Consider the following 26,707-nt stretch of genomic DNA (forward strand, 5'->3'; position numbering starts at 1 on the left):
AGTAAAGAAGCTATGCGTAGACCACATTTTCACGACTCGTGTTATCGAGACTTTGTTTACACCGTTTTAGGCTAAATCATCTTCACATGTTTGCATTTATCAAGTCACTCGAATATATTACTCTATTTTTCTACCAAATCCTGCAATATTTATCTGACAATTCCTTTTATACAGTCGTTTCAATTTTTCTCAGCAAAATCCAAGCATAAAAAAGGCGAAGTAATGGACTGCCCCAAGGCAATCAAACTGACCTAGCTAGTCTCAATTATACCCAATGAGGAAAAAACAGGTAAAGATTATAGCACGTAATTTCGCTTCTTGAAATGGCTGACAGCCGTGAAAATTGCGATTTTACTCTATGATCATGTTTCTTTGCTGGTTAGCCTGCCTTTAGCAAGCGCTAGAGAACATAGTGCGCAAGTTTTCGCGGCGCGCTTATTCTTGCATTCGCGCACCGCTCCGGCGCCTCCCACGCATGCAGACCAACTGTTAGTTAAAACGCTCTTCAGTTCCCTTTCAAGAACGTGCCCTCAAGTTTTGTCATCTACTTAAGCAGTCACTGCAAGGGACACGTTGATAAAAATTCATTTTCGTTTGTCTTTTCGAATGTCTCTTAAAATTTCAGGGATACTGACACAATTGTCATCGTCGCTCGCTTCCTGCTTCACCACGACATGCTTTGTTTTATGTTTCTTCAGGGTCGTTGCAGTTTTAAAACACTTGCCACACTGGTCGCATTCAAAACGCTTCTTGCCTGTTTTTGTTTTCTTACGCTGGCTCAGAAGTTCAGAGATACTGAAGCAGCTGCCATCCTCACTTGTTTCAGTCTTCACTGTGCTGTGTGTTCTTTTTATGTGCCGTTTTAAAGTCGTTAAAGTTGCAAAACATTCGCCACACATCTTGCATTCACAAGGCTTCTCGCCTGTATGTTGTCTTTTATGTACCCTCAGGGTGTATATAGCCCTAAAACGCCTTTCACAATAACTGCATTTATAAGGTTTCTCTCCCGTATGTATTTTGGCATGTTGGTGAAGTGTTTGTTCCCGAGTAAAGGACTTGCCACACTTTTTGCATTCAAAAGAGTGCGTTTTTTTATGTTCCTTAAGACTCCAGGGGTTATTAAAACACTTTTCACAAAGACTACATTCAAAACGCTTCTCGCCTGTTTTTGTGTTTTTACGCTGGCTCAGAAGTTCTGAGATACTGAAGCAGCCGTCATCTTGGCTTGTTTCTGTGTTCGCTGTGTTGTGGGTTCTTTTTATATGCCGTTTTAAAGTCGTTAACGTTGCAAAACACTCGCCACACTTCTTGCATTCACAAGGCCTCTCGCCTGTGTGTTGTCTTTTATGTAACGTAAGAGTATATGAAGCTCTAAAACGCCTTCCACAATAACTGCATTTATAAGGTTTCTCTCCCGTATGTAATTTGAAATGTTGCTGAAGAGTTGCTGACCGAGTAAAGAACTTGCCACACTTTTTGCATTCAAAAGGCTTCTCGCCCGTGTGTGTTTTCTCATGTTCCTTAAGACTCCATGAGTTACTAAAACACTTTTCACAACGGCTGCATTTAAAAGGCTTCTCGCCTGTGTGTTTCCTTCTTTTATGCAATGTTAGATTGTTGTTATAGCCGAAACTCTGACCGCACAGGTTACATTGATAAGGCCTCTCACGCGTATGCACTCTTGCATGTGTCTTTAAAAATGCTGCCTTCTTGAAACACTTGCCACACTCTTTGCATTCAAAAGGCCTCTTGTCCGAATGAGTTATTTGATGTTGTTTTAAATTGGGTAACAGAATAAAACGTTTGCCGCACAAATCACATTCAAAATTCTTCTCTGCTGAGTGTGTTGCTTCGTGTTTCTTTCGAGTTCCGGAGTGACTAAAACATCTGTCACAGTGCTTGCATTTATAAGGTTTCTCGCCTGTGTGAGTTCTTTTATGTTCGGTTAAAGTGCTTGCGCGAAAAAAACACTTGCCACAGAAATTGCATTTGTAAGGCTTCTCGCCTGTATGTGTTCTTTCATGATCCTCTAAAGACGGTTTCGTAGTAAAGGACTTACCACACTGGTTACACACAAATGGCTTCTTCCCGGTATGAACAGTTTTATGTTTCAGAAGCGTTCCAATATGTCGAAAACACTCGCCGCAAAAGTCACATTCGAAAGGCTTTTCTCTGGTGTGAACTACTTGATGACGGTTTAAATGTCCTCTATCACTAAAGGACCAGTCACAGAGGTTGCATTTAAAAGGCTTTTCTCCCGTGTGGGTTCTTTCATGCAACTTCAAGTTCCTTCGCCGGTTAAAACACTTCCCGCACCGGCTGCATTCAAATGGTTTCTCGCCTGTGTGCGTTCGTTCATGCTGCTTTAAACTTCCCTCCACAGTATAACACTTGCCACACAGGTTGCATTTATAAGGCTTCTCCCCTGTGTGAGTTCTGTCATGTTTCTTTAGAGTTGCTAAGCAGTTGAAACACTTTTCACACTTGTTGCATTTAAAGGGCTTCTCTCCTGTGTGTATCATCGTGTGTTGCTTTAAATTCCCTGCTCGACTAAAACACTTGCCACAGTGGTCGCACTTAAAAGGCTTCTCTCCCGAGTGTACTTTTGCGTGTTCCTTTAGACCTCCAGCCTGAGTAAAGGTTTTATCACACTGCTTGCATTTAAAGGGCCTCTCTCCGGTGTGTGTTCTCATATGCTGCTTTAGATTCCCTGGCCGCGTATACCACTTTCCACACTGGTCGCATTTATAAGTCTTTTTTCTTTTGTGTACTCTCGCGTGCTCCTTTAGATTTCGTGCCCCAGTAAAACGTTTACCACATTGTTTGCATGCAAAAGGCTTCCCTTCTGTGTGTGTTTTCTTATGCATCTTTAAAGCGCCTATGTGAGTGAAGCACGTGCTACAATAGTTACATTTAAAAGGCTTCTCCCCAGTATGTGTTCTGTTATGTTGCTTCAAAGTTTCTTCACGACTAAACACTTTTCCGCACTGGTTGCATTTATGAGTCCTCTCTCCTGTGTGTAATCTCTCATGTTTCCTTAGATTTCCAACATGATGAAAACCCTTCTCACATTGCTTACATTTAAAAGTTTTTCCATCAGAGCCAGAAACTTGTTTGTGTGATATTTGATCCTCCATATCGTCACGTGATCAAAGACTGACGCTGCTCGTTGTGTTATTTACTTTACAGAAGATATCAAGGTGACACCCCTCGACCTTTAAAAAGAAGAATAAAAAATTGGATTACGTGCTCATGTTTGATGCAAACTAAATTACTGAGTTAAATAAAATGAGTGTCATTTTCATGGCTAATGATCACGGTTATATATGATAAATATTCTAAGGGCACAAGTTTCCGCATGGTGTTGTAGTAGTCTGTCTAGGCTTGACAAGGTACTGAGTTTTTGCTACTCTGGGTTTAAAACACAAATACCTCAGATTAACTAGCCTGTGAGCAGGCTCACGTTGGAACAAAAGCGCGCTCGGCGTAGCCTCGAGTGCGAAATCGAGCGCCGAAGCCGCGAGACGAGAAGATGACTATCTTGGCGCCTCTTCACCAGACTCCATCCCGCCGGATCGCTTTCCTGCGCTGCGCGCTCGAGGGCATGACTCAAAGGTGAGCCTCCTCGCATGCTACAGATTAACTACACATGTTTTTCTTTGAGATTCAAGCTACAAAAGCATTTAGTTAAGTACGTGTAAGATAAAACTTCCCGGATGCTGGTGTCTGTCTGTGGTATCTCGGTGGCCATGTCGATGTTTCAAAACAGAATTTAAAATATGAGATATTTTAATTGATGCAAACATTTCCTTTTTGTTTTGGGAACACACTGAGCCATGAAGATACTTAGCAGTACCCTGTCATGTAACCTTGTCAATGATTGAGAATAAAGATGATTTCCGCAGAACATTCGAGCAATAATGGCAAAAATTAAGTTACCAAAAATACCTCATGGCATTGTAATATTTTGAATACAGCTAAGAACTTATCGAGACTTAATCTCTCTGTCCCAAGCTGACCCCGCGAGCGAAAATTGAACCTGAAGTTACCCATACTTCAATTAAAACAGAAGTTTCGGGTTAGTTAAAAACACAACAACACACGCTTTAAGCATTCTCACGAGGTTTGACGTTAACTTTCTCGAGAATGCTTGAGAATCTAATCACGGGGTCTCTTAGAGATATGAAATAAAGTGAGTTGTTTTAAATAGTATTCCAAAAGTTACCGTGCTATGAGTAGATTTTTAGTAAATAATTAATTTTCACACTTATTGCTCGAACTTTGAGCGGAATCCGTCTTACATTCATTCCATCCCCGTAATCCAGTTCAATCAAAAGCCAATGTTTTTTTTAACAAGTCACGTGACAATGACTAGCATATTCGTGTGATAATAGCCAATGTAAAGATAACTGAAAGTTAAATGACAGATAGTTTGAACTTAATACATTATTGTGATAAGAAAAAGACCTTTTGACCATTAGTGTGAAAATAAAAAGAAGATTAAAGAACCTAAACTAGGAGATTCTCGGGAGCGTAGAGCCGTTTAGACGAAGATCACGAAATTACTACACGCAACTATTCTAACTTTGTCGAATTTTAAGGTGAGATATTTGGGGATCGAGACAAAAAGCGTTTTATTTTTCCTTTGTTCGTTATTCACTCAAGAACGGCTTGTCTTACGAAAAATGCCAATAACAATTAGCGCCAGAGTCGGCCGAAATATTTTTGTTATATTTAGATCAGTAATTCAGTTCAGCCTGTCTTGACACGTAGATCCATTTTTCAAGGGTATACTGTTTCATAGCACGACACTGGAATCTCCATGAAGTTTCATAATTTTATTTCCTTTGATTGCTTTTTGATGGTAGCACGTTTAAATTTCGATTTCCGCAAGTTTTCTATCAAGCTTTCGAAGTTTGAGGTTACTAATTTGGAATCACGCCGCGCTGGGGAGGGGGGAGGGGTCCGAACATTTGCATCGAGGAGGAAATAAATACTATCTGATCCCGTCTCTGTCCTTATAGCGATCTTGCGGATCGGTTGCCGACTTCTAAAGTCAGAAAGCAGGTTTCGTCAAAATAATTTAGCTGTCCTGGCAGATGATAAAATCTAAGAGGACCGTCATTGCATCATGATCATTTTAAATAATTTTTTTGTAAAAATGTTTGGGATGAACGCATAACCATACGGGTTTCGACCTCGGCAGTGAGAGAACTGTTTGCTTCTTTCCCCACAAACGCGTAGAAGAGAGTCACTACGAAGTTCACAGCCACTCTAGTTTTTCAATCATTCAACTACTGCTCTTAAGTTTCCTTACCTCTACGGAAGTAATTCAGTGAATGCCCGAGCGATCGACGGACTATAGCCCAGCGTCACTGAAAGCATTTTCAGCCCAGTCAGTTCGTGACGACTAGATTAGAAAAGGACGCTTGAAAATCACTGCTTTCAAATCAAAGATCAGGTAAAACCGCGGCTAGAAACGTCTCTTCAGAAAGGAGGTGTGCAACCAACTCCAGACTGCAGACTAATAAGACTTGACTCTTGCGTGACGTTTGCAAAATCATGTGATTACTAATCCTAATTCGCGATTTTTTTCATGTTTTTCTAAATATCAAGTGTCTACTTTTTGACGTATATCTCTTACCAATACCATTGCCATCATTGAGAGCTTAACGATAAGCTGGCTTAAATGTATCGGTATTCAGGCCAGAAATAGGTTTCTCAGAAGGGCACTTTGGGTAGCTCTCGATAATACAAAAATACTAAGTCTAGAAGTTCTTTCAGCGAAAAGATTGCGTGACCTTACTTGTGATATTAAGCAACTCTGTGCCACGTCATTGTAAAAGTGGTTTATCAATACACAGGAATGCTGCAAGTCTCTGCATATCCTCTTTTCACGTGCTAGTCACTTGATATGAGGCAAAGAGGATCTCAATTTCTGTCGAGCGAGCATGCAGGTTGTATTGGACTGGACTGCTGCAGACTGGATTTGTAAAGCATGGACTTGAGATAAGCGTGGCGTCCGGATATGTAAAACATAGCCTGGATTTGTACATAGATTTGTAAACAAACCACTACTACATGTACACCGGCCACTGTATAGGACTGAACTGAAGAAAGGAAAGCATTGAAAAATATGTCCAACAATGTACTAAATTTAAGCTTGCAAGATTAAAATTCACCATTTATTTTATTGTTTGACCAATCAATTGATTTACTGATTTATGTTACTGGCTTTGCCATATACAGAATGCATTCTTAAATTCATAGCTTGTGCTAGACTAGATATTTTGATCTTCAAATCAAATGAAACCTCTAATTTTGAAAAATGAAGAAATTAAATAGAAAATATCATAAAACAACAGAGACATGCAAAAGAAAACCTAGAAAAAAAGAGGACCACTGGACAACATAAAACACAGTTCATAGAGCTAAACTAAATTTAAAGCAGGTTGACTAATAAAACAAAGTGTACTTTTCATCAAAATTTGTTCCTTTAAGATCAGACTATTTATTATAAATATATTCCATCATAATATTGAAGCACAATTTGAAAAAAAAAAATCCCTATTAATAATTAGTTACGACGACACACAAGAAGGAATACTACAATTTAGAGGACACCTTGGACAGATGAAAGACATAATGTTACATTTATATCAGAGGATGGGATAAGGAGTGGTATGGGCTGGTTGAGAGGTCTCGTTTCTGCGCTCTCTTTCTAACATTTGAAGTCCATATCTGAGTGAATGGCTGGTGTTCAATAAGTCCTCTGTGCTCTTAGCTGCAGAACTGGGAAAGCGCCCAGCTCGAGAAGCATCCTGTCAGATTGAAGTGGAAAAAATATGTTTACTGATTGACCTTGTTTAGAATGCTTTATATAGTCAAACCAAGTGAAGCGTACCCCTCAAGATTACATTAATGAATTGATTATTCGAATATTGAACCCACTAGTCATTTCAAGAATGCAATAATGAATTGATTATTGGAAAATTGAACCCACCAGTCATTCCAAGAATACGGCTAATAGGTTTAATGCGTTAAAAAATCAATTTAATATTGACTTTTGAAATGACTAGTGAGTTCAATATTCAAATAATCAATTCATTACTGCATTCTTGAAACGACTGGCAGTTTCAATATTCAAATAATCAATTCTGAATCATTATAGTGTAATCTTGAGGGGTACGTTTCACTTGGTTTGACTGTAATTGTATTACTGTATTTAGTGCTGCAAAGTCAATGGGCCACTGTCGATAAATTAAAATTCAGATTGATAGTGAGGCCTAGAGGACACAGACAAAAGAATGGAATAAACATGGTCATTCAATTTCCTAAATGTTTGTGTCCTCTTGGCCTTGCTGCCAAGCTGAATTTTAATATATTGAAAAGGGTCTCTTGGGGGCAACCTTAATTAACTATAATATAACTGATATTGATGTTATGATTGGGTTTACATGAACAATCACACCTCTCATGTATTATCTAATACATAATTTGTAATAATACTGCCGCAAGGGGGCACTTTACATGTACATGGTTCCTTCCTCTCTTACTCTTTCATGCAGTAACATGTACAAAACAATTTTTCTTCATTTCACATCATAAGTTATAACAAGTTCATCAACATCCCATTCAATACTTTTCCACGTCAGGGAACAGGGCGATATAAATGTATCAAAAATGAAAGCTAGCCTCCTTTTCTGTTGGTCTTCTAAAAGTCTGTTCATGATAGAGTTCCATGTACATGTACAAGAGCTCTGGTTCAAAATTAAATGAACATGTACACCTCATTTGTACACATATATCATACTTCACACTTCGCAAATTATTATAATTTCCATCAATGTATCACTCACCAGAGTGGTGCGAGACTTGTGAAGTGATGTTCTTAGATCTAATGATGATGGCATTGGGATGACTGTGGGTTTAGAACTTTCCCAACCAGCCAGGCAGTGTGACGACAAACTCACTGCATCAGTAGGATCAAAACTAGCTCGTCTGTGAGGCTTGAATCTGTATGGTGAGAGTAGGGATGACCGTGGGACACTCACTCTGAAAAGAGAAACAAACTTAAATTATTTCTGATTATTATTAAATTCTGTTTATTAAAATTAAATACGTAAAACTGATTACATATGCTGTATGACCTTTATAAAAATAAAATTGTAATGAAGGACTTTTCAATGACTTATGTTTGCTGAAATTAAATTAAATCAAGGAGGTAACAAAGTTGAGTGGCTGGCACCCCAGACTGAGACTTGAATATGTACCTTAGTTTAAGCCCACTGACATATCAGTTGCTAGCCAGAGTGTTTTATGGACTGTAGTCCCTTAAAGGGCCCTAGTCAGCCACACCTTAGTTGTTTTTGTTTACATGCAATAGTTGGACAATTATATTTTATTTGGAGCATTTTGACATGAAGAAAATCAAATCTGTGAAATTACGAAAGATAATTAAACATCCTTTCAGGAACATAACTTACAGTAATTAACCGTACAATATGAATAATTTTGATGGCATTGAAAATGGCTGACCAGGGTCCTTTAAGTGGCGGGGGGGGGGGGGGGGGGGGTCTTAACTACAGATTTAGAGCAGTAACTAAGGGATTACTGAAGGTAATATTTAAAGCCTGGAAGGTTTGATATGAGAAAATAAACAAAATGATTTCCTGTGCTTTCAAGTGCCTAATTCACCATTACTTTAAAACTATTTATCCTTTGGTGCCCGATTTCTGCAAGAGTCAAGGTTAACCACAGAAGGGTTTATTCTCACATTTTGGCGAAGGTGTGTGCTGTTGCCATGGCAATGGGGCTGGTTAAAAACAAGGCTTAGAAAATGGTTTTTGTTTATTTAAAATTAATCCAGTCGTTAGATTTTTTTCATCATTTGCCCACTACGAATTGACATTAAATCCCGTCTGTCAACACTGTTCTAATAAAATTTTGACATAGACGATTTTCGTAATTTGCTGTAAATTGTTTTCACTGCACATTCTGTATTATTAAAAATTCCATATGTCAAAATTCAGATTTTTGTGATAGATCATTCACGTGGTTTCTGAACTATTTTTCGCCAAATTTCTTGAAAAGTGGATCGTTACAAATCGGCAAGTTTCTGCAAAAGCAACTGGTCTCAATTTTTCGAGCAACTGCACATAATAATAATAATAATAATAATAATAATAATAATAATAATAATAATAATAATAATACATAATATTTTAAGAGGAGGCCTCCAATCACCACAAGGTGGTTTTCAGGAGGGTCCTCTGAGAAAATAAATGTTAAACCTTTAAAATACAATAAAAAGGACAAAAACCTATGCGGTAAGCTAACTAAGATTAAAAAAAACTAAAACAAGAATTAAAATACTACTAACTAAGGTTAAAATGGTTCAATAAAAACTGCCCTGCATTTAGCTGGGTACTTTGCATCCTTAGCTTTTCTAACATATCTTTGTAATAAAAGACTAAAGCCATCAATACACTGCGTTCAATAATAGAGAAAAATAGCACAGTTAGTGCGGGTGTTGAGTAAATAAAATGATCACTCTATTGACAGCATGCTTGTTTTTGCAATCCTTGTGCATGCACTGAATTGCATCAGCAAAAGCACACACGAAAACTGTGTTTGGCCACCTTAAAAACCTCCCTTATCAACAAATTCATGATCAACTGATTTGGCAATTGGTAGATACTGTAAGAAGGACCCCCTGAACTTTAGCTCCTTGAACATCCTTGCAAAATATCCAACAATAAAAATAATTCATGAACTCCTTTCACATGTGTTAAGCCACATTATAGCCATAGGGAAGGAGTGTCAGCAATCTAAGTATATTCCATGGAGTACAGCAGTCGGATTACAAGTATGTTTAATGTGCAGAACAATGGCACCAAACACCAAACTGGAAAAGAATCACACAGGAAGAGCTAGAATTGAGCAGGTAGTTTTTGCAGGTTGCAGGTTGCAGGTTGAAAGGGCTTGTTTATTTGAGTTGAAGTCGAATAAACCCCAGTATAAAAGCTAACCACAAGCAACCCTAAGCTAATTTAGGTTAACCGGAGTGCTATTCAGGCTAACCGAAGTGCTAAGTAGACTCGCTCAGACTTAAAAAGTTGATTTTTCAACCTGCAACCTCCCACCTGCAAAACATACCTGCCAGCTAGAATTGAGCAATTCAAAAGCTAAATACTCCCATTGAATGGCTCATTATCAACACCTCCATAATACCAACACTTCTATATTATGGAGAGCTCACTTGGTCCCAATGAAACCAGAATTCACAATTAGATAATTTCTGCCTCATAATAAAGTGACAGCCACCTTCATAATAGCAGGGGTTTCATTGGCATTTTAAACAGGACGGCAACTGGTTTTCACAGGCCACCAAAACTATTACAACTGAACTTCGTTTTGAGAAAAACTTTCCGTTAGATGGTCAAACCAGCCTGACAGAATTGTCCTCACAGCCAGGCAATTTTCCAGGTGCCTGGCCCTTAATATAACCCCTGAATGCAGATACTCACTGGTACCTGACAGGCACTGAAACCTTACCGAACATAACTGCCTTCTGTTTCATACTCTGATTCCCGCTTTGTATGGCAAACTGAGCAAGGAGTTTCTGGTCCATGGATAGGTACAGCAAAGAGCCTTTCATTCAATGTGTATGCATTGTCACCTGAAAGAAAAATAATCACAAAAACCCCACTTTATTTCAGTTGCCTTTTGCCATATTCTAACTGCAGCCATTCTTGGTTCTCACAAACTTTCCCGAGTCCCTCTATTAATCATAACAAAGGAAGTAAGATAGTTTTCTACAAGGAACATGATAATTTTAGTTAATGAAACGGAAGTTCAATTGCCTCAAACATGTATGTTCATGAGATGTTATAATCAGACACAAGAACTGGTAAAATTTTCAATGACCAGGTCAGGGCAAGGTACAATAAATTATACTTGAGGTATGCATTTCAATTGATGCAGCAATTTTAATACAAGAAAGAAATGTAAAGCGCAACAAGTGTACAGGATTGATTTGAATGAATGTTACTCTTTACACTTTCAAGGAGAATTATGACCAAAGAAAAACAAAAACTCTTACAGGAAAACACATCCTTAGTGTTGCTTTGAGTGCTTCTGGAGGGAGTAAACTTTACTGGAGTATATGGCCTCCTAAATGACAAAAATGAAACATATATTGTGCAAAAAAATATTATGTATATCATAGTAAACCACAAATTCACAATAATTATTACAAAGTGTACTTGTTCAATGTCATTAATATTATTAATCTAACTTGTAAATCTAAGGGTACAACACGAACATTGTTTGGTCTGCATACTGTAAGTTGATGAAATCTTAAAATTGTCTTAGACTCTGTTTTCAGCCTGTGAAAGCAGTGAGAAATTATCCCAGTTTCCATAGTAAGAAGAGACTGTGAATCTCAAGGGTTTCATTACAGCAGGAGGACATCTGGTTTTCACAGGCAGGCAAAATTGTCTTCACAGCTGGTCAATTTGTGTGGTGCCCAGCCCTTAATTAAAGGTCCCTAGTCAGCCTCCGCCATTTTTCATGCCATCAACATTATTGAGATGCATGTATTGCATGGTGAAGCAAAATCTTATTGCTTTACTGTAAGTTGTGTTCCTCAAAGCATGTTTAATTATCTTTTGTTTCGACATGCTTGGAATAAAATATAATAGCCAAACTCTCGCATATAAACAAAAACAGAGGTGTGGCTGACTGGGGCCCTTTAATAAAACCCCTCGGACTCTGGGAGTGTTGCAATTCCCCGTACAGTATATTCACTGCAGGTTGTCTCCTCCCCCAAGCAATTTGTAATATTGCCCTAATAATGGCCTGTTCCAACAATCCCTACAGGAGTGCTCAGGGTGCAAAGAAAACCATTTTTGGTACTTGTCAGTTGTATTTTTCTTGTCTAGAGACACCCAAAATAAAGCCTGGACTACAATTGGGACTACAATCATGGTGCTAATATAAGGATTTATTGGGTATAAACAAGGTGCTGTTGCAGACTTTGCTCCTAAACCAACACAGGGACCCTCATTTTTATTTCAAAATTAAGTTCCTATAATATAAACAATCAATAGGCAAAGTCTGACAATAATCCCAGTGCAGGTTCTGTTTCAGTGGAATGACCTTAACAGCTACATGCAACAGTGGAAAATTCTACTCTCCAGAGCCAGCAAGGGTAATGAAATTTGGCGAAAGAAATCAGGATGTCAAGATATTGGGGATAAATCAAATGGGAAACAACTTTTTGTTTCCGTTAATGGCAGAGCTTGCCCTTCAGACAAGTAACTCTCAAATTTCACTTGCCCATGGCAAGTGCATGCCTGTTTTTCTTGCCCTTTTTATGACGTGACTGGCAAATGACTTTTCTGGGCCTCTGTCTGTCGGACAAGTGGGCATGGAAAATTACTTGCCCAACAGGAAAATCTACTTGTCCCAGACAACCGGATGGCACTTTTTGTGAGCCCTGATAAGGATAAGGATAATTTATTAATGTCATATATACACAGGGGGTAGGTACCAAGTCCCCTGAGCCAGAGGCTCCCGATCGGGACACTCAACAAATTTAGCCTTCAAGAAATCACGATTCCAATCTATCATTATAGATGCACCATGTGAACTCACTCTGAGAGAGTAGTTCCAAAGCAGTCTTCTTTATTTACTCTTCTGAACTCCTTCAGATCATCAAAAAAGTCATCTGGTCTTTCTGACAGGTAAGAAGTATTGTCTAATAAGCCAGCAATCCAATCATAACCCAGAAGAGATCTTCTTGCATTGTCCTCCCCAATTACACTGCGCTCGTGACGCAGAGAAGGTTCAAAGCTTACATGAAGAGATTTCTTGGGTGTCTAAAAAAAAAGAAATGAGAAACCGAACTGAAACTTAAAAAGTCTAACTTATCTGACTTGATGGGCCCTAAATCATGATGAAGAGAGACCTACAACCTATAAACTAGATAACCTTTATTTAACGTGGTCAAATTTATGCACTTAGCTAAATAGCCACTTTACAGATGGATGCCACAAAATAAAAATAACAACAAAAATCTCTACAAAGTACAAAGAAGAGACAAAGGATTTACGTAAGACCATTTTCTTTTTTCCCACTCCAGGTTTATTCATTTGAGGTTCTACAGTGTACATAGAAATTTATCATTTGCAATCTCACGATCACTTAGAATTTGTCAAATTAAACTAATTCAAACAAACAATTACCTTTGACATCCCTGCATAAACCTTATTTCTTTTTTATATTTTTTTCTACAAATTTGTTTTTCTAAGACATGGAAAAGTTTAATTGCAAGTAGTAAGCTTTCAGTGGTATAGCTTATTTATATAGAGCGATTCTCAATTGGGTGTCACCAAGCCAAAACCAAAGTAATCACTTCATCCAATCACAAAGGACACAGATAATCCAGTGAACCAATCAAAACTCAAAGTAATTACATGTAGCTGATGCAATGTGCGGGAAACCAAATGGGAGCAAGTCATGATTGGTTTTGGTTTTACTTCTGATTGGATGAAAAAAATGGTGTGAGTTTTTTTAAGCCAATCGTGTGGTGTAGTTGCTGCAAAACCAATTACTTTTCGACACCCAAATGAAAACCACACTATCTAATTTGGAATTAACTGAATTTTAAAAAAAAATATTCAAAAGAAATTCAAAATTGGACGGGGCTATACATGTAGGTTAAGCCCAATTTGGAAGTCAGAGGAACTCTCTGAATTCAATTATTTCCAAATTCACTACAAAATTGAACCACAATGGCGTCTTATGGCCTGTTAATTACAATGCGCTGGAATTTGTCAAAATTATTTGTTAATTTGGACATATATCCAATGCGAATTGAGAATTAACTTGGACAATTTGTCAAAATTACAAACACAAACATTGACGGGCTTGTACGGGATTTTGAATAAACAAATATACAAGCTTAATCAAAGTTTCAATTCACATACTGTATATGTATTCGGATGTATGTCATGAGTTGACTTGAAGGTGAAAACCTTCGAACCTTCCGGATAAAACAGATTTTAGTAAAACGCCTCCTTCGCATAACACTCTGTCTGATTTTCAAATCACCGCAAAATTTAAGAAAGGTACTACTAACTAGAAGAAAGAACATTGATCATAACCATTCACACGAAGCTTTTAAACGTACCCTTTTACGGTTCCCTGGAGTAGATAGAATTGAAGTCGGCCCGACGGGCGTCCTATTTCTCCTGTCATTTCCATCCGCGATCAAAGCTTGCCCAAAGCTTTTCGGAGTGCTTGTTTGCTTTCTGTCCGTTGTAGCTTGGTCAACTTTCCTTGACACTCTCACGGGCGTTCTATCGACTCCTCGATAAGTAAAACTCGTTTCTCCATACGTTCTAGTCGGAAATGAGTCTTTTGTCGAGTTCATTCTTTTCATAACGTGCCAGATGTCATCCTGGCCTTGTTTTAGTTGTTCTAGTAACGAATGATTGTCCGCTCTAAGCCTTGAAAGCGGCGAGTAAATGTTTACACTGGTGGCCGCCATTTTTCAAAACGGTCAATTGATCACGTGACGATGAAGACTCGATTTCGTCCCAGACCCTCGCCGCCTCTTTCTTTCCCTCTTCTTTGTGTTTCTTCCTGACATGAGAGTGCAGTGCTTTTCTCGACCCTCAGGTTTTGTAAATAAAGTCGAACCTCCAGTTGCGACCACCTCTCGTAAGCGACAACCTCTCCTCAGCGACCTGTTTTCCAACATACCAAAGTTTCCAAGTGAAATCACTATATTTGGAACCTCTTGAAATCAAGCACATCTCATAAGCGACTGCGACCACTTTTGGAGGTAAAAATTTGAAATGTTCTTTTGTTTTTAACCTCTCAGCTCGTAAGTGACCACTTGACAGATAATAGAGCAAAAATTGGATAATAAGGTGTTGTAACATTATCGCATTCCCGGGTACTACAAGAGACGAAAAATTCTCGGTGGGAAGTATCGGATTTTTTTCTCGAAATTGACTTTTCACATGAATAAAAGAGGGGGGGGGCAAGGGGGGGGGGGGGTCTTGTCACGAAGTCACGATAGTAAATTTTCGATTTCACGAATCACGAAACAAAAAATTCACTTTCCACGATTCTCGAACACATGCACGAAACCGTAATCAAAATTTGTACAAAAAAGTGCATTCTTTAACTTTACCAATAATTTACAGCTGTTGGAAAGGTGATATTTGAAATCTTAATTTGTTGGTTTTACTTCAAGAGACGTCTTAAGAGAAATATCGGACTTGGACAGCTCTTCCACTGCGAGTTGTTACGGCTCTTAAGAAGGTCAGAGTATCGTCGTCGTTGTCACTTTCCACGGCATCGTCAGGCCCACTGTCTGTGTCATACTGCATATCATCTTCGGGGACTTCGGGGGCCTTCAGACACTTCAGGATGAGCGAAGGTGACTTCTTGCTCTTGCTCTTCTTGTTCGTCGACGATTGGTGGAACAGCTGGCTGATAATTGTGAAATCGAATTTGTAGTCGAGTCAGTCAGGATTGGAAGTTCGATCCTACTACATTCAAAGTCATTGTTGGTAAGTTTATCACATAGCTGGGTCGGGGACGGAGATGAACCGTAGCCTACTGTTATATCCTTACAATACCTTCCTTCTCTTCATGCTCTTCTCCTACCTTTAAATTGCTTCAGTTTTTCTCATTACACTCCTTCGTTCCTTCCCTCTCTGTCTTCCCTTTCCTTTTATCCTTGCTTGCTTTCGTCTTTCTCCCCTTCCTTCCCTTCTTGATTAATTGTTTCTGCACCTCTTCCCCCTTCTGCGGCTCTTTTGCTCCCTTGCCATCTTTCTTCTTTCCTCCCTGCCTTCCTTCTTTGCTTCCGTCTTTCCTCCCTTGCTTTCGCTCGCTAACTTTCTCCGCGCTACCTCGCCGCTCCCTTCGTTGCCTCGTTGTTTGCTTGCTTCCTTTCTTCATTGCTTCCTTCTTAGGGTCCCTCCCTCCCTCCCTCCCTTTTAATTCAATTGAGGTGATTTTGTGTTAAATGATCAAACTCTTTTCTTCACGTTGTTTCTAGGTGCTCATTACCGTGTAGGATCTCCCACCTCTGTTCAAGAAACAATCAATGTGACAAACGCTACCTACCACAGTAGACACAGCTCGGCAAAACTGAGAAACGACGTGGCATTGTTAAAGCTTGCGAAGCCAATCACACCAAGTGACAAGGTCAACACAGTCTGTCTTCCGAAAAGTCGCAGAGATCAGATATCGCCTGGAACAAATTGTTTTATCACTGGTAAAGTAGAACAATAACGAGGATGTATAAAAATACTGTAGTTGTAGTCAGGCATAGTAATAAAATCTTAAAAGTTGCTGTCACTGACTTAAAAATCTTAAAATAGACATTTCGGCTAAAATACTATAACCTTCTTCAGTGATGAAATGAATGTTAATGGCGTCTAAATGTAAATGAGATGTTTATAAGAATGCGAGGAACTCGCTAGGGATTAATTTAGCGAGTCAGCTTCAAAGCCACAGAGGCTTTATTACTTTGCCATATTTTCAAGGAATCTCTGAAAAAATTGCAAGAACTTTAGGACAATTCGACGTAAATGTTGCTCATAAACCCGTCAAGACGGTTGGTTCGATCCTGAAGAAACCGAAGACCTGTCAACTGGTGTTGTGTATAAAATCAATTGTAAAAACTGTGAAAAACTTTACATCGGTCAAACATCCAGAGCACTGAGATCCAGAACAATAGAACATAAAAGAGCCGTCCTCACATGTGACAAGAACTCTCTTTTGGCGCAACACTGTATGAAAAACAACCACGAATTTGATTCTAATAATGTCAAGGTCATAGACCGCTGTCCCTTGTGGTCGCGTAGATTGTTCTTGGAAGCGTGGCATTCCATTCGCGAACCGAACTCAATTAATGACCACGCGCATATTCCAGACATTTACAAAATGCTAAATTAATCCCTAGCGAGTTCCTCACATTCTTATAAACATCTCATTTACATTTAGACGCCATTAACATTCATTTCATCACTGAAGAAGGTTATAGTATTTTAGCCGAAACGTCTATTTTAAGATTTTTAAGTCAGTGACAACAACTTTTAAGATTTTTTTTTTTTAACGAGGATGTATGTTGTCAAAACTTTGAATTAAGGACCTCTCGGTCATTCAGTTATTTTATTTTGCTTGCTAAGTAGCCAATATGTCGCTTGTAATATGATAAACGTCCAAGCAAGACGACTCCTAGTATTTTTTTTACGTGAGTGTTTATTATTTGTTTGCATTTTTTGATATTACTTAGGCTGGGGATCGGAGACACGATCGGCGGAGGGAATGCATCAGAGGTGTTGCAACAAGCAGTACTTCCAGTTGTGGATCACAATACATTCCGTGACAAAATGAAAGATTTGTTAAAGGTCCACAACAGCTCTATGCTGTGTGCTGGAGGCCAAGGAAAAGGAGGTTGTCATGTACGAAAAAGGACTCTTTCACATCTAAGTGTACAAGCTAACTTCGCAAAATTAGAAAAATAGGATTTGTCTGTCTGTCTGTCTGTCTGTCAATGCGTTGTGTCAAATATCCCGCGAAATCAGCTAAAAAATTTACCAGAGTCTGCAAATTAAAGGGCCTGTCTTGTGTTCTGGAGACCAGGGCAAAGAAGGTTGTGAGGCGGAAAAATTGCTGTTCCGCATCTAACAAGCCTGAGATTTCTCAAATTTGGAAGGGATTCAGTTTTCTGTTTGACTGTCTGTCTGTCTGTCTTTCTGACTGTCTGTCTGTTTTTCTCTCTATCTGTCCAGCTCTCTGGCTTTCTGTGTCTGTCTGTCTGTCTGTCTGTCTTTCTGTCTGTCTGCCTGTCTGTCTGTCTGTCTGTCTGTCTGTCAGTCTCTGTCTGTCGTTCAGTTGTGCGTTGTTTGTTCGTTCATCCGTGCACTTGTTTGGTTTGTTAGTTTGTTTGTTTGTCCTTACGTGAGTTTGTTTGCCAAGAGTTCAACCAAGATCTACAGAGTCGTGTATCCAATTAAACCGAGTGAATTTTTATTCTATTTTAGGGAGATAGCGGAGGACCTTTTGTTTGCGAATAAAATGGCAAGTGGGTTTTGCGGGGTACAGTGAGCTGGGGACATTACGAGTGTTTGACAGATCACTATTCTGTGTTTGCTCGTGTTTCCCGCTTCTTGAACTGGATTAAAGAGAATAATTATGTCCTGATTGATGAAAGAGGTAATTAGAGGTGGGTTTGTATTGAATATCATTCTTTTGAAATGACTTGGATGCTTAAGAAACTAAATGACAGATGCTGAATATGGGCTAGCTAACAACTGAAAGACAACATATAAAAAGTGAGCAACGGTCAAATGCTTTGTTTAATAAACTTCAGTTTTAGAACAGTTTAAGAGTTTGATTTCCTAATACTAGGTAAAACTGGGAAATGTAGTTGTAAGTTTTGGTCACATGTGGGTGTAGCTTTCAGGTTGTCATCTATTTTGATACATATTTGTTTCAAAAAGTTAACAAATACTTTTAGTTGGCAGTTCATTGTACACGTTTGGCCGCTAGGACTTGAGGCCATGAGGTTAAAACGGGCTTAATAATGACGTCTAGTAACTTTAAGTTTACAAGATTTTCCCTTAAGTTATATATAGACTCTCGACTGGTTAATAGTTTCCCAAACCCTTATGTGAACTTGTTTACTAATATGGTAATTTTAGAAGTTAATATGTAGATAAAAAAAGGAAAGCTGTGACTGGTCGTTAAATAGTAATTAGAGTTCTTTTGCAGGTGAGCAGCTTTCAGAACAGCCTGGTGTAGATACATAGAAGACAACACAAGGAGAAGTAGCGGATGAATCTTTATTCCAGGCCGGGGAAACTCGGAAAATAATCAGCAAGGAAAATTGAAATAAAAAGTTAAAAAACAAAATAAATAAAGTTGCATTCCCAGAGTTCAATTCAGTTGTATTCTCTTTGTCTATTTCTATATCTCGTGCACGAGAACCTGGTTTTGGTGGGAGGCGTAAGGTTTTCATCAAAAAAGAAGGAAGGGTTTGCAAGAAGGAAGGGTTTATGACTCTGTCCGAGCCAGATATTTTGTGAATTTTCGCTCCGTTGTGCATTAACACTTCTGCGATCGAGTTAATATTCTCTGGAATATTCTCTGTTTATCTTTTTAGTGACAAGGACATCATTTACATTTTCTCCACTGCTTTTGGCATATGTTTACATAATTAAAGTTGAGAGAATTTGTAAATTGGTCGATATATCTCTTATATGAGAAGATAATGTTTTTTTGATGGTTATAGGTTGTGTGTTTTTCTGTATTAACCTAACTCGAAAACAACAAGAACTAGATAATGATTTTCCTGTCGATTACGAGTCAAAATTCGGCGAAAAGCAGCACTTGAGACACATCTTTGAAATAGTTTCGGAACTATATTTTGTGTCATTCTCAAAAAATATTGAAATATCGATATAAATATTGCAGCAGAAGCTTCAACTCACAGGTTTCATCAACTTACGCTTTCAGGCGTAAAATACAAGTGAAGAAAAAAGATAACCACGACATACAGGTCATCTAGAGGACAGAAAAACCGCTTTTGTGTTTTAGTCGATGTTCATGAAATGGCCATAAATCGTAACATCCCATGCAAGCAACACGCCAGCACAAAGTCCCCAAACATATTATGGCTTTTTTCAGAATTTTAGTGATTGCTGTCATTATCTATGCTAGAATAATGAGCATTTTCTGTTGCCCATTGCAGATATTTTCCATAACTGAATTTTAAAAGGCTATTCTCAACACTACGAGGTTCCTTACTTAAGATGAAGCCACGGGGAGAAACGAAATTGCTTAGTTCAAATGAATATCTGTGTTTTGAGACTGATAATAGTAGAACAGTGCGTATCATTTTCACATTGCCTTTCTTATTGTAAAAATACTAAACCAAAGACAACTAATTAAATATGCATAAATTAGTGTCAAGTGGCCATTTTTGGAGGGGGCCCCTAGCTTGAGGGGAATAAAATATTCTGATCTACTTTTTTGCCATAATCAGCCTTCACCAAACTTAACATTTGTGATGAAATCGGTGATTTGAGCTGTATCACCTCCAGCCTGGTTCTATCTGGTTTTCTCATGGACACACTCTTAAACATAACTCGGCTCTTGGAAAATGAAAATGTGTCTCCTGCTTCGTACTATATAGCGACTTGAGCAGTAGGCTAGCGCTCACACATTCATTCACCCATGAACTCATACCACATCCCCATGCAATAGATATGGAAATGAACAACACAAAAATATTACAACTGATAGCATTATTGGCAATAACCCCAGTTTATTCAATTTAAGTTGATTAAGTTTCATTTTTCTTTTTGCTCTTGTGAGATAATTTAGAGCTCCCCCAATTTATGTCTCCCTTGTTATGTCCTCTTTTGTTGTCTTCTAGGTCCATGTCCTCACTAGGTAGCTCTGGAAGCTCCTGACAAGAAGACCTAGGAAGAAATTAAACGCAAAAGCTATTCAACAACCAGTCCACACAGCTTAGAAATTCGGCTTAGCATGGAGTCAATATGCCCAAGCTAGCAGAAATTGTTGACGTGCTGGATTAAAAATTAAACGAGAATCCGAAAACTCCGCCTATGCGACCAGCTACGTCGTCTTTCAAGTTTTTAGTCTTTCAATTTTTTGCTTAATAGTGTCAATAAAAGTCGTAGCTTTTAATCGGTTAGCTGAAGTATTTGTTACAAAGATACCTTCGATGTTATCTTCTATCAATCACGACATCTTGTTTGTCTCTATCCAACTCACGTAGTTGGAGACACGAGCAAACACAGTGTAGTACTCTGTGAGACACATGTATGTTCCCCAGCTGACTACACCTCGCAAAACCCACTTGCCATTTTCTTCACAAACAAGAGGTCCTCCACTATCTCCCTAAAAATAGAGTAAAAATACTCAAAAATTTTAATGTAAAACGAGGAAATCAAATACTCAAAACTGTTATGAGAAAAGAAAGACTAAGACAAGTATATTTTTAATCTCATTAGTCGTGAAAGAAGGCGATTATACAGAACTCTGGGCTCACACGTTCTTAAAAGGGAAGAGCAGTTGAGTGAACGAGTGGAAGAACGAACGAAGGACGGACAGACGGACAGACGGACAGACGGACAGACGGACAAAGCGACCGACCGAAATGAAGGGAACGAACGGTTGACTTGTCGCTAGTGGAGGTCAGCCAGCAAATCGGACGACAATTTCCACAGAATTCATTGTAATTTAGAAGAATCGATTTTCAAGGCCAAAAGGTTTGAAGATAACATAAAGAAATTTTGGCTTTTGAAGGTGTCAATATGCAAGGAACCCGCGCATCTTACAGGTCTTGAATAAACATGCATTGTAGTTGTTGGTCTAAATGTTGGTGTCATCTTATGGAGATTTTACGATCGTTTTCCTCATTTTCAGAAATTTGTTTGTTTGATGCGAAATAAACATTTTTTCACCTGACAACCTCCTTTGCCCTGGCCCCCAGCACACAACATTGGTCCTTTGTAGACTTTTGACACAGGTTGCATTTTTCTGCGACATGTTGTGTGATCCGCCACTGGAAGCACTGCTTGTTGCAATACATCCGCTGCATCTCCCCCACCGATTGTACGTCCCCACCCTGAAAAATAAATGGAAATAAAAACAAACAAACCATAAACGAGAGTCTGGGTGGAGTTAAACTAATAGCAGCGAATTGGTCAGAATTTTAGTTGCCATCTGATAGATGACGTGTCAGTTGACGACTCCATTAATCACTAAGAATAAGCTTAATTAAGCTGAGAAATCACCGAACATTTATACCAAAAGTTCGGAATATTCTGGATCATCCCTGGAGGTGGTCCACTTCGATCGATCAGACCGGTCGGACAGAAATTTGCCGTTCTGTTTTGACAAACCAGGGAGCGCGGAGGGGAGGGACTGGTAGGGCTACAGCCCTACCACTTTTATAGCTGGGATTTATATCCTAGGGCTCCAGATGGCGCGCAAGATAAATGGCGAAAAACTGACGTTTGTTTGTATTGGCTAGATTTTTCAGCCTTACCACTTTGAAATGGTCTCCGCGGTCCCTGCAAACCGATTCATTGCCCTACTTCTCTTCAGTAGATTTCACTCATGTAAGGAATTCGAGCAAGGAATAAAAAATAGTAAGAGCCATTCTTCTGATCTTGGTACCGGTTGGCCCGGTTTGATCGGAAAGTCGTTCTATTTTTTCCTCGGGTATTCCCACTGGTCTCCACCGACCCCATCAGACCTTCCCATCAGAGCTTTTGAAAGAGACGTTGATCTTCAATAAAGTGGCCCTTAAAGAGTCCTAGTACTTCATCATATTCAGCTCGCTGTTTCCTGCATGAGAGAAGTACTCCCCTGTAATCTTTCAGATCCTTGGCGATCATAAAAAACCCTGCCAAATATGTGAGGCCACCCAAACAATCATTCTGAGCCTATTTGTACACTGGGATTGAGAAACACATTGTAACAATTAAATGTTTGACCGGTACACAGAACACATGCACCTGAACTGGGCTCCAGCCAGCCAGTTCCTCTCCGATCCATTAAGGGGCAAAGTTAAGTCAAGACTTTGACAAATATATGTTCATGCATTTATAGCGGCCCGAATGGCGGATAAGCGGAGCACCATGGTTAAACTGTTGTTATCAGGGACAGAGCGCGGTCGGGTTGTTTGGAGGCCGGTCAACGCTAACCCGGAATTAAAAGTTAAACAAAGTATTAATTTTTCTTGTGTAAATGTCTAATGTTTTGTGTAGTTTGAGATTATTCAAAATCAAAACAAAAGGCCAAACAATATAAAGAGAAAACTATTACTTTACCAGTGATAAAACAGTCTGTTCCTGGCGAAATCTGATCTTGACGATTTTCCGGAAGACAGACTGTGTTGACCTCGTCACTTGGTGTGATCGGCGTCTCAAGTTCTAACAATGCAACGTCATGTTTCAGTGTGTTACTGCTGTACTCGCTGTGATATGTAACTTTTATCACATTGATTGTTTCTTGAACCGACGCCGATGAGTTAGAACTCTCACGGTAATGGGAACCTGGAGTCAAAATGATAAAAAAGAGTTTAGTAGGCAGATAGGCAGACAGTAAGGAACCAAGAAAACATGCTATCAAGTAAGCAAGCAAACGCTCAGGCAAACAGGCAAGCCATTGAGAGAGCATGAAAGAATGAAAGCACTGAAGCGCAAGGGAGAAATTGAAGTAGGGAAACATGGAAACAAGGGAGCTGGGGGGGGGGGGGGAGGAAAGGAGAGGGGAGGAGAGCGGTTGGAAAGGAAGGAAGGAAGTGTCAGAAGAAGGGAAAGAGAAAAATTGAAGTCGTTCGAAGGAAAGGGAAATAACAATAGACAATGGTCCATCCACATCCCCGAAGCAGCTATGTGATTAACTTACCAACAATGACTTTAAATACAGCAGGATCGGGCTGAAACTCTACACAGTGAGCGGCTGTCAAAACCAAGTCATCCTCAATTAGTGATCCTCCACAAATGTGACCGTAAGCATTGGCGTCTGGGTAATCTCGGTAGCGGAGAGAAATCTGCCACGGCCACGAATTGGGTGTGGCTTCTTCACCGTTTACCACGCGGGACGACTGAGCGACGCGCTTTCCACATTCGGCTGTTTTAATTAAAAAAAGTAACTTCATCAAAAAGGAATTATTGCTTCCCATATGAAATATTACTTGCTCTTTATTTCACAATTTATCTAAGTTGAGCTTTAAGCTTTTCTTAGTTAGATATTTTTATATGGACTGTTGATTTTTTTTTAAAGTAATTCCATTGGGTTGCATTGCAGATCTCTACTGGGCGTAATATTTTCCGCCCTAGGCGCTCCCACGAGAACGTCCAGTCTATGCAAATTTACGTGAAGCGAAGCTCGAAAAAGAAATGAACGACCTTTTTCTCCTGAGCGAGCATAACTCAAGCTGGCATTCGGTTGACAACAGTATGTCTCAGTAAAGGAAAAATTCTGCTCTGAGATATTTTTATTTGAATCGTGTTATAAAGAACGCGTCTTTAGAAAAAGTTAGCTACCTGCACATGCAGCGAATTCTTTAAATTGCTTCACAATGTTTAGTTCTTTTCGACTAAAATAACTGATAATTACAGATCAAAGTCTGTTTTATTGAACGCCTAACATATTTCAATACAAATTAAGCTTTGCTTCCAAATTACATGTCCTCTTTCTGATTGCGGGGGTTCCTAAGAAAAACTTCGACGGTCGAATAGTTACTAAATCGGCCGTCTACATTGCACAAAAAAGGGCTAAGTGAACTTTAGTTTTAATATCTTATAGTTTTGCAATGTTCATGAAAAAATTTTATAGAACATTTTAACTCCTTCGTCCTTCTTTGTTCATGGAGTATTGAAACTGAAAACATTATAATTTAAAACTAAAGCACACAAATGTTGCTCATCATATGGTGTACACTTTTGATGTTTCGTCGTTTGCAATCACGCTGGTCGTGGTCTTTTTTGCTCCAAGCAGTTCCTTCTTCGCTCTGAGAAATTCTGGCTGTTCCTCTCTTTTTTTAATTTTCTTTCTAGTACGGTGTCGTGTTTCCAAATGATGTTTGCATATGCCTGGCCTACATGGAAACAATGTTCGGTGAAATAGTATCAAGAGCCAAGAAAGTTGGATAGATACATGAATGTAATGCACTTTTAGTAGTAGATTTGAAATCTAGGTTTGAAATCGTTTTGGCTTGGAATTAGATACACTAGAGTATGATTCAAAGGGTACCCTTTTCCTTTTTACTCATGGGCACTCATTGAAATATTTTTATTTGAATGCTGTAAAGAACGCGTCTTTAGGATAATCAAGGTATATACGTGCGCATACAGCGAATTCTTTGACTTGTTTCGTGATCTTAATTTCTTTTCATTCAAAATAGTTGATAATGAACGCCTCCAATATTTTAGTGTAAGAACTGTCTTTTCAGTTTCACAAATTAGGGTCGTGAGGATACTCAAGCAATCCCCGGCGGTCGAATAGTTACTATTGACGACGGCCATCTATATTGTACAAATTTTTATAAAAATCTTTATATTTTTGCAATACTCCTACATATAACATAAGTGCATTTTTTTTTGGAAAATTTTAACTTCTTCTTCTTTTTGCATGGAATATCCCATACATATTGGAAATTAAGAAACACGCACAAGGCTTTGTGCTGTTGAAAAAAACAACATCCTTATTTTTTAACAAAAACGGACAAATGTTGCTAATTGTGTCTTTAGTCTTTTGGCATTATATTAGCCTTTTTCTTCCTAGAGCTCTGTCTTCCTGGTATAGTGTTGTGTATCGAGATTTGATTTGTACATGGGTCACATGGAAACAATTAATGATCCGTCTTACTTTTGGTCGCTCATTTTTAGGTCCTCTTATATTAGAAAGCACAAGCCCTTCACCTTCTTACCTTTGGTAAGCGATGGAAGTGGAACGAGTAAAACTGCCAGTAATCCCAAAGTCATCAACATCTTGTGCCGAGTGAAAGAGCATTCAAACTGCACCCAACTAAACAAGGTATTAATCTTTTATAGACTCAGATTTATTTATCTTCTTTTACTTCAGCAAACAAACTTGCTAAAAGACTCTGAACATGTTTAATGGTCTTGCCTTTTTTTAATGGCCACAACAAAAGGACTGTAAACTTTTGTAATTGTCGTTTGGCACAAGTCACTTGATACGTAGGAAGTCGTCTACTAGAATAAAATGGTAGGCACGTACGAAATAGAGCCTTTTAATCATAATAGATCCATTCTGCTTCGGATAATACTGCCTTTTTCATTTTATTTGAGACAAGAAATGTAAAAAACCATCTGAAACAAGATTACCAAACAAAAATACTGACTGCATCTATTGTGTAATTAAAAGTACCCTACTATGTAAAATTGAGCCATCTGGTTTGTAAATATTAGAGCATGTTCAAGATTTTTACTCAAGTGAATTACTACACGTTTCAATTCTAAAAATGTGAGATAGACGAGAAAATTCACTAGGTTCCCGTGTCATTTCTTCCAAAACAGTAATGCTAGTCGATTCGCAACGCTTATAAACGATATAGAACTTTTAAGCTCACTGAAAAGAGTTACTCAAAGGTATTCGAATGTTAAAATGACGTTAATGTACAATTACAGCTGAGCAAAGGTCCGGCCTAAGGTACGTAATGACTCAGGCAACGCAAACAAACCAACGCAACGAACGCAAAATATTTCAACGTCGTTTCAACAGTGTGGTCAAATGTGTACAAACGTTATTATTACTTAAATGTTTCGTGCATTAGTCCGAGAAACAACAAATATCAACATTGTTTGTTTACAGCGATTTAGCCGTTAATCGTTCTCCTCAAGCTTTTATAAGTCGTTGATACAGCCGACAGTTAACGCCCCCAATTTCACCATCTCAGGTTTTTACCTTAAATTATGTATCTCAGCGCATTTATAAACGGAATGCTATTGAGAATGAATTCGGAATAATGTATTTGGACTTTCGAATACTTACCTATTTTCTCAGTCATTACCATAACCACTTTCTTCCTAAACCTTTATGGGTCTTAAAACAACACCATTAATTGAGAAGAACGTTATTTTTTTGTATTTTTTCTCAGTTAAACTTG

General features: G+C 38.7%; 3 protein-coding genes and 1 long non-coding RNA gene across 4 annotated transcripts; 1 reads left to right on the top strand and 3 right to left on the bottom strand.

The window, feature by feature from the left end:
• Positions 1–17: 17 nt before the first annotated feature.
• On the bottom strand, positions 18–3,137 carry LOC110046878 (uncharacterized). The gene has a single exon (XM_020752592.2). It carries the CDS (start codon positions 3,135–3,137, stop codon positions 585–587), a length of 2,553 nt encoding a protein of 850 aa, XP_020608251.2. The 3' UTR covers positions 18–584.
• Positions 3,138–3,213: 76 nt separating this feature from the next.
• LOC149116287 (uncharacterized) lies at positions 3,214–6,193 on the top strand. The gene is made up of 2 exons (XR_016205366.1): positions 3,214–4,601; positions 5,865–6,193. It is a non-coding gene; the product is annotated as an uncharacterized LOC149116287 (long non-coding RNA).
• On the bottom strand, positions 6,172–14,720 carry LOC110046886 (uncharacterized). The gene is made up of 6 exons (XM_089282218.1): positions 14,198–14,720; positions 12,661–12,884; positions 11,105–11,175; positions 10,558–10,681; positions 7,860–8,055; positions 6,172–6,821 (listed from the first exon to the last, which is right to left on the bottom strand). Exons 1-6 carry the CDS (start codon positions 14,555–14,557, stop codon positions 6,660–6,662), a joined length of 1,137 nt encoding a protein of 378 aa, XP_089138344.1. The 5' UTR covers positions 14,558–14,720; the 3' UTR covers positions 6,172–6,659.
• Positions 14,721–20,341: 5,621 nt separating this feature from the next.
• On the bottom strand, positions 20,342–25,623 carry LOC110046904 (chymotrypsinogen A-like). Its single transcript, XM_020752623.2, has 6 exons — positions 25,508–25,623; positions 23,482–23,706; positions 22,902–23,126; positions 21,528–21,691; positions 20,781–20,961; positions 20,342–20,519 (listed from the first exon to the last, which is right to left on the bottom strand). Exons 1-5 carry the CDS (start codon positions 25,566–25,568, stop codon positions 20,803–20,805), a joined length of 834 nt encoding a protein of 277 aa, XP_020608282.2. The 5' UTR covers positions 25,569–25,623; the 3' UTR covers positions 20,342–20,519; positions 20,781–20,802.
• Between the last annotated feature and the right edge of the window lie 1,084 nt (positions 25,624–26,707).

This window comes from Orbicella faveolata, unplaced genomic scaffold, assembly GCF_042242905.1.
Source record: "Orbicella faveolata isolate gen_17 unplaced genomic scaffold, um_ofav_v1 contig_12, whole genome shotgun sequence".
Classification (NCBI taxonomy): Eukaryota; Metazoa; Cnidaria; class Anthozoa; order Scleractinia; family Merulinidae; genus Orbicella; species Orbicella faveolata.

Excerpts from the sequence above, each read along its gene's own strand:
- LOC110046904 (XM_020752623.2), bottom strand. The coding sequence starts at position 25,568 with ATGTTGATGACTTTGGGATTACTGGCAGTTTTACTCGTTCCACTTCCA. Across the intron at positions 23,707-25,507 it reads ACTTCCATCGCTTACCAAAG|CCGAATGTGGAAAGCGCGTC; the intron begins GTAAGAAGGTGA and ends TAATTAAAACAG. Across the intron at positions 20,962-21,527 it reads AGGGCAAAGGAGGTTGTCAG|GGAGATAGTGGAGGACCTCT; the intron begins GTGAAAAAATGT and ends CTCTATTTTTAG.
- LOC110046878 (XM_020752592.2), bottom strand. The coding sequence starts at position 3,137 with ATGGAGGATCAAATATCACACAAACAAGTTTCTGGCTCTGATGGAAAA.
- LOC110046886 (XM_089282218.1), bottom strand. The coding sequence starts at position 14,557 with ATGGCGGCCACCAGTGTAAACATTTACTCGCCGCTTTCAAGGCTTAGA. Across the intron at positions 11,176-12,660 it reads TTTGGAACTACTCTCTCAGA|GAGGCCATATACTCCAGTAA; the intron begins GTGAGTTCACAT and ends TTTGTCATTTAG. Across the intron at positions 8,056-10,557 it reads ACAGAAGGCAGTTATGTTCG|AGTGAGTGTCCCACGGTCAT; the intron begins GTAAGGTTTCAG and ends TTCTCTTTTCAG.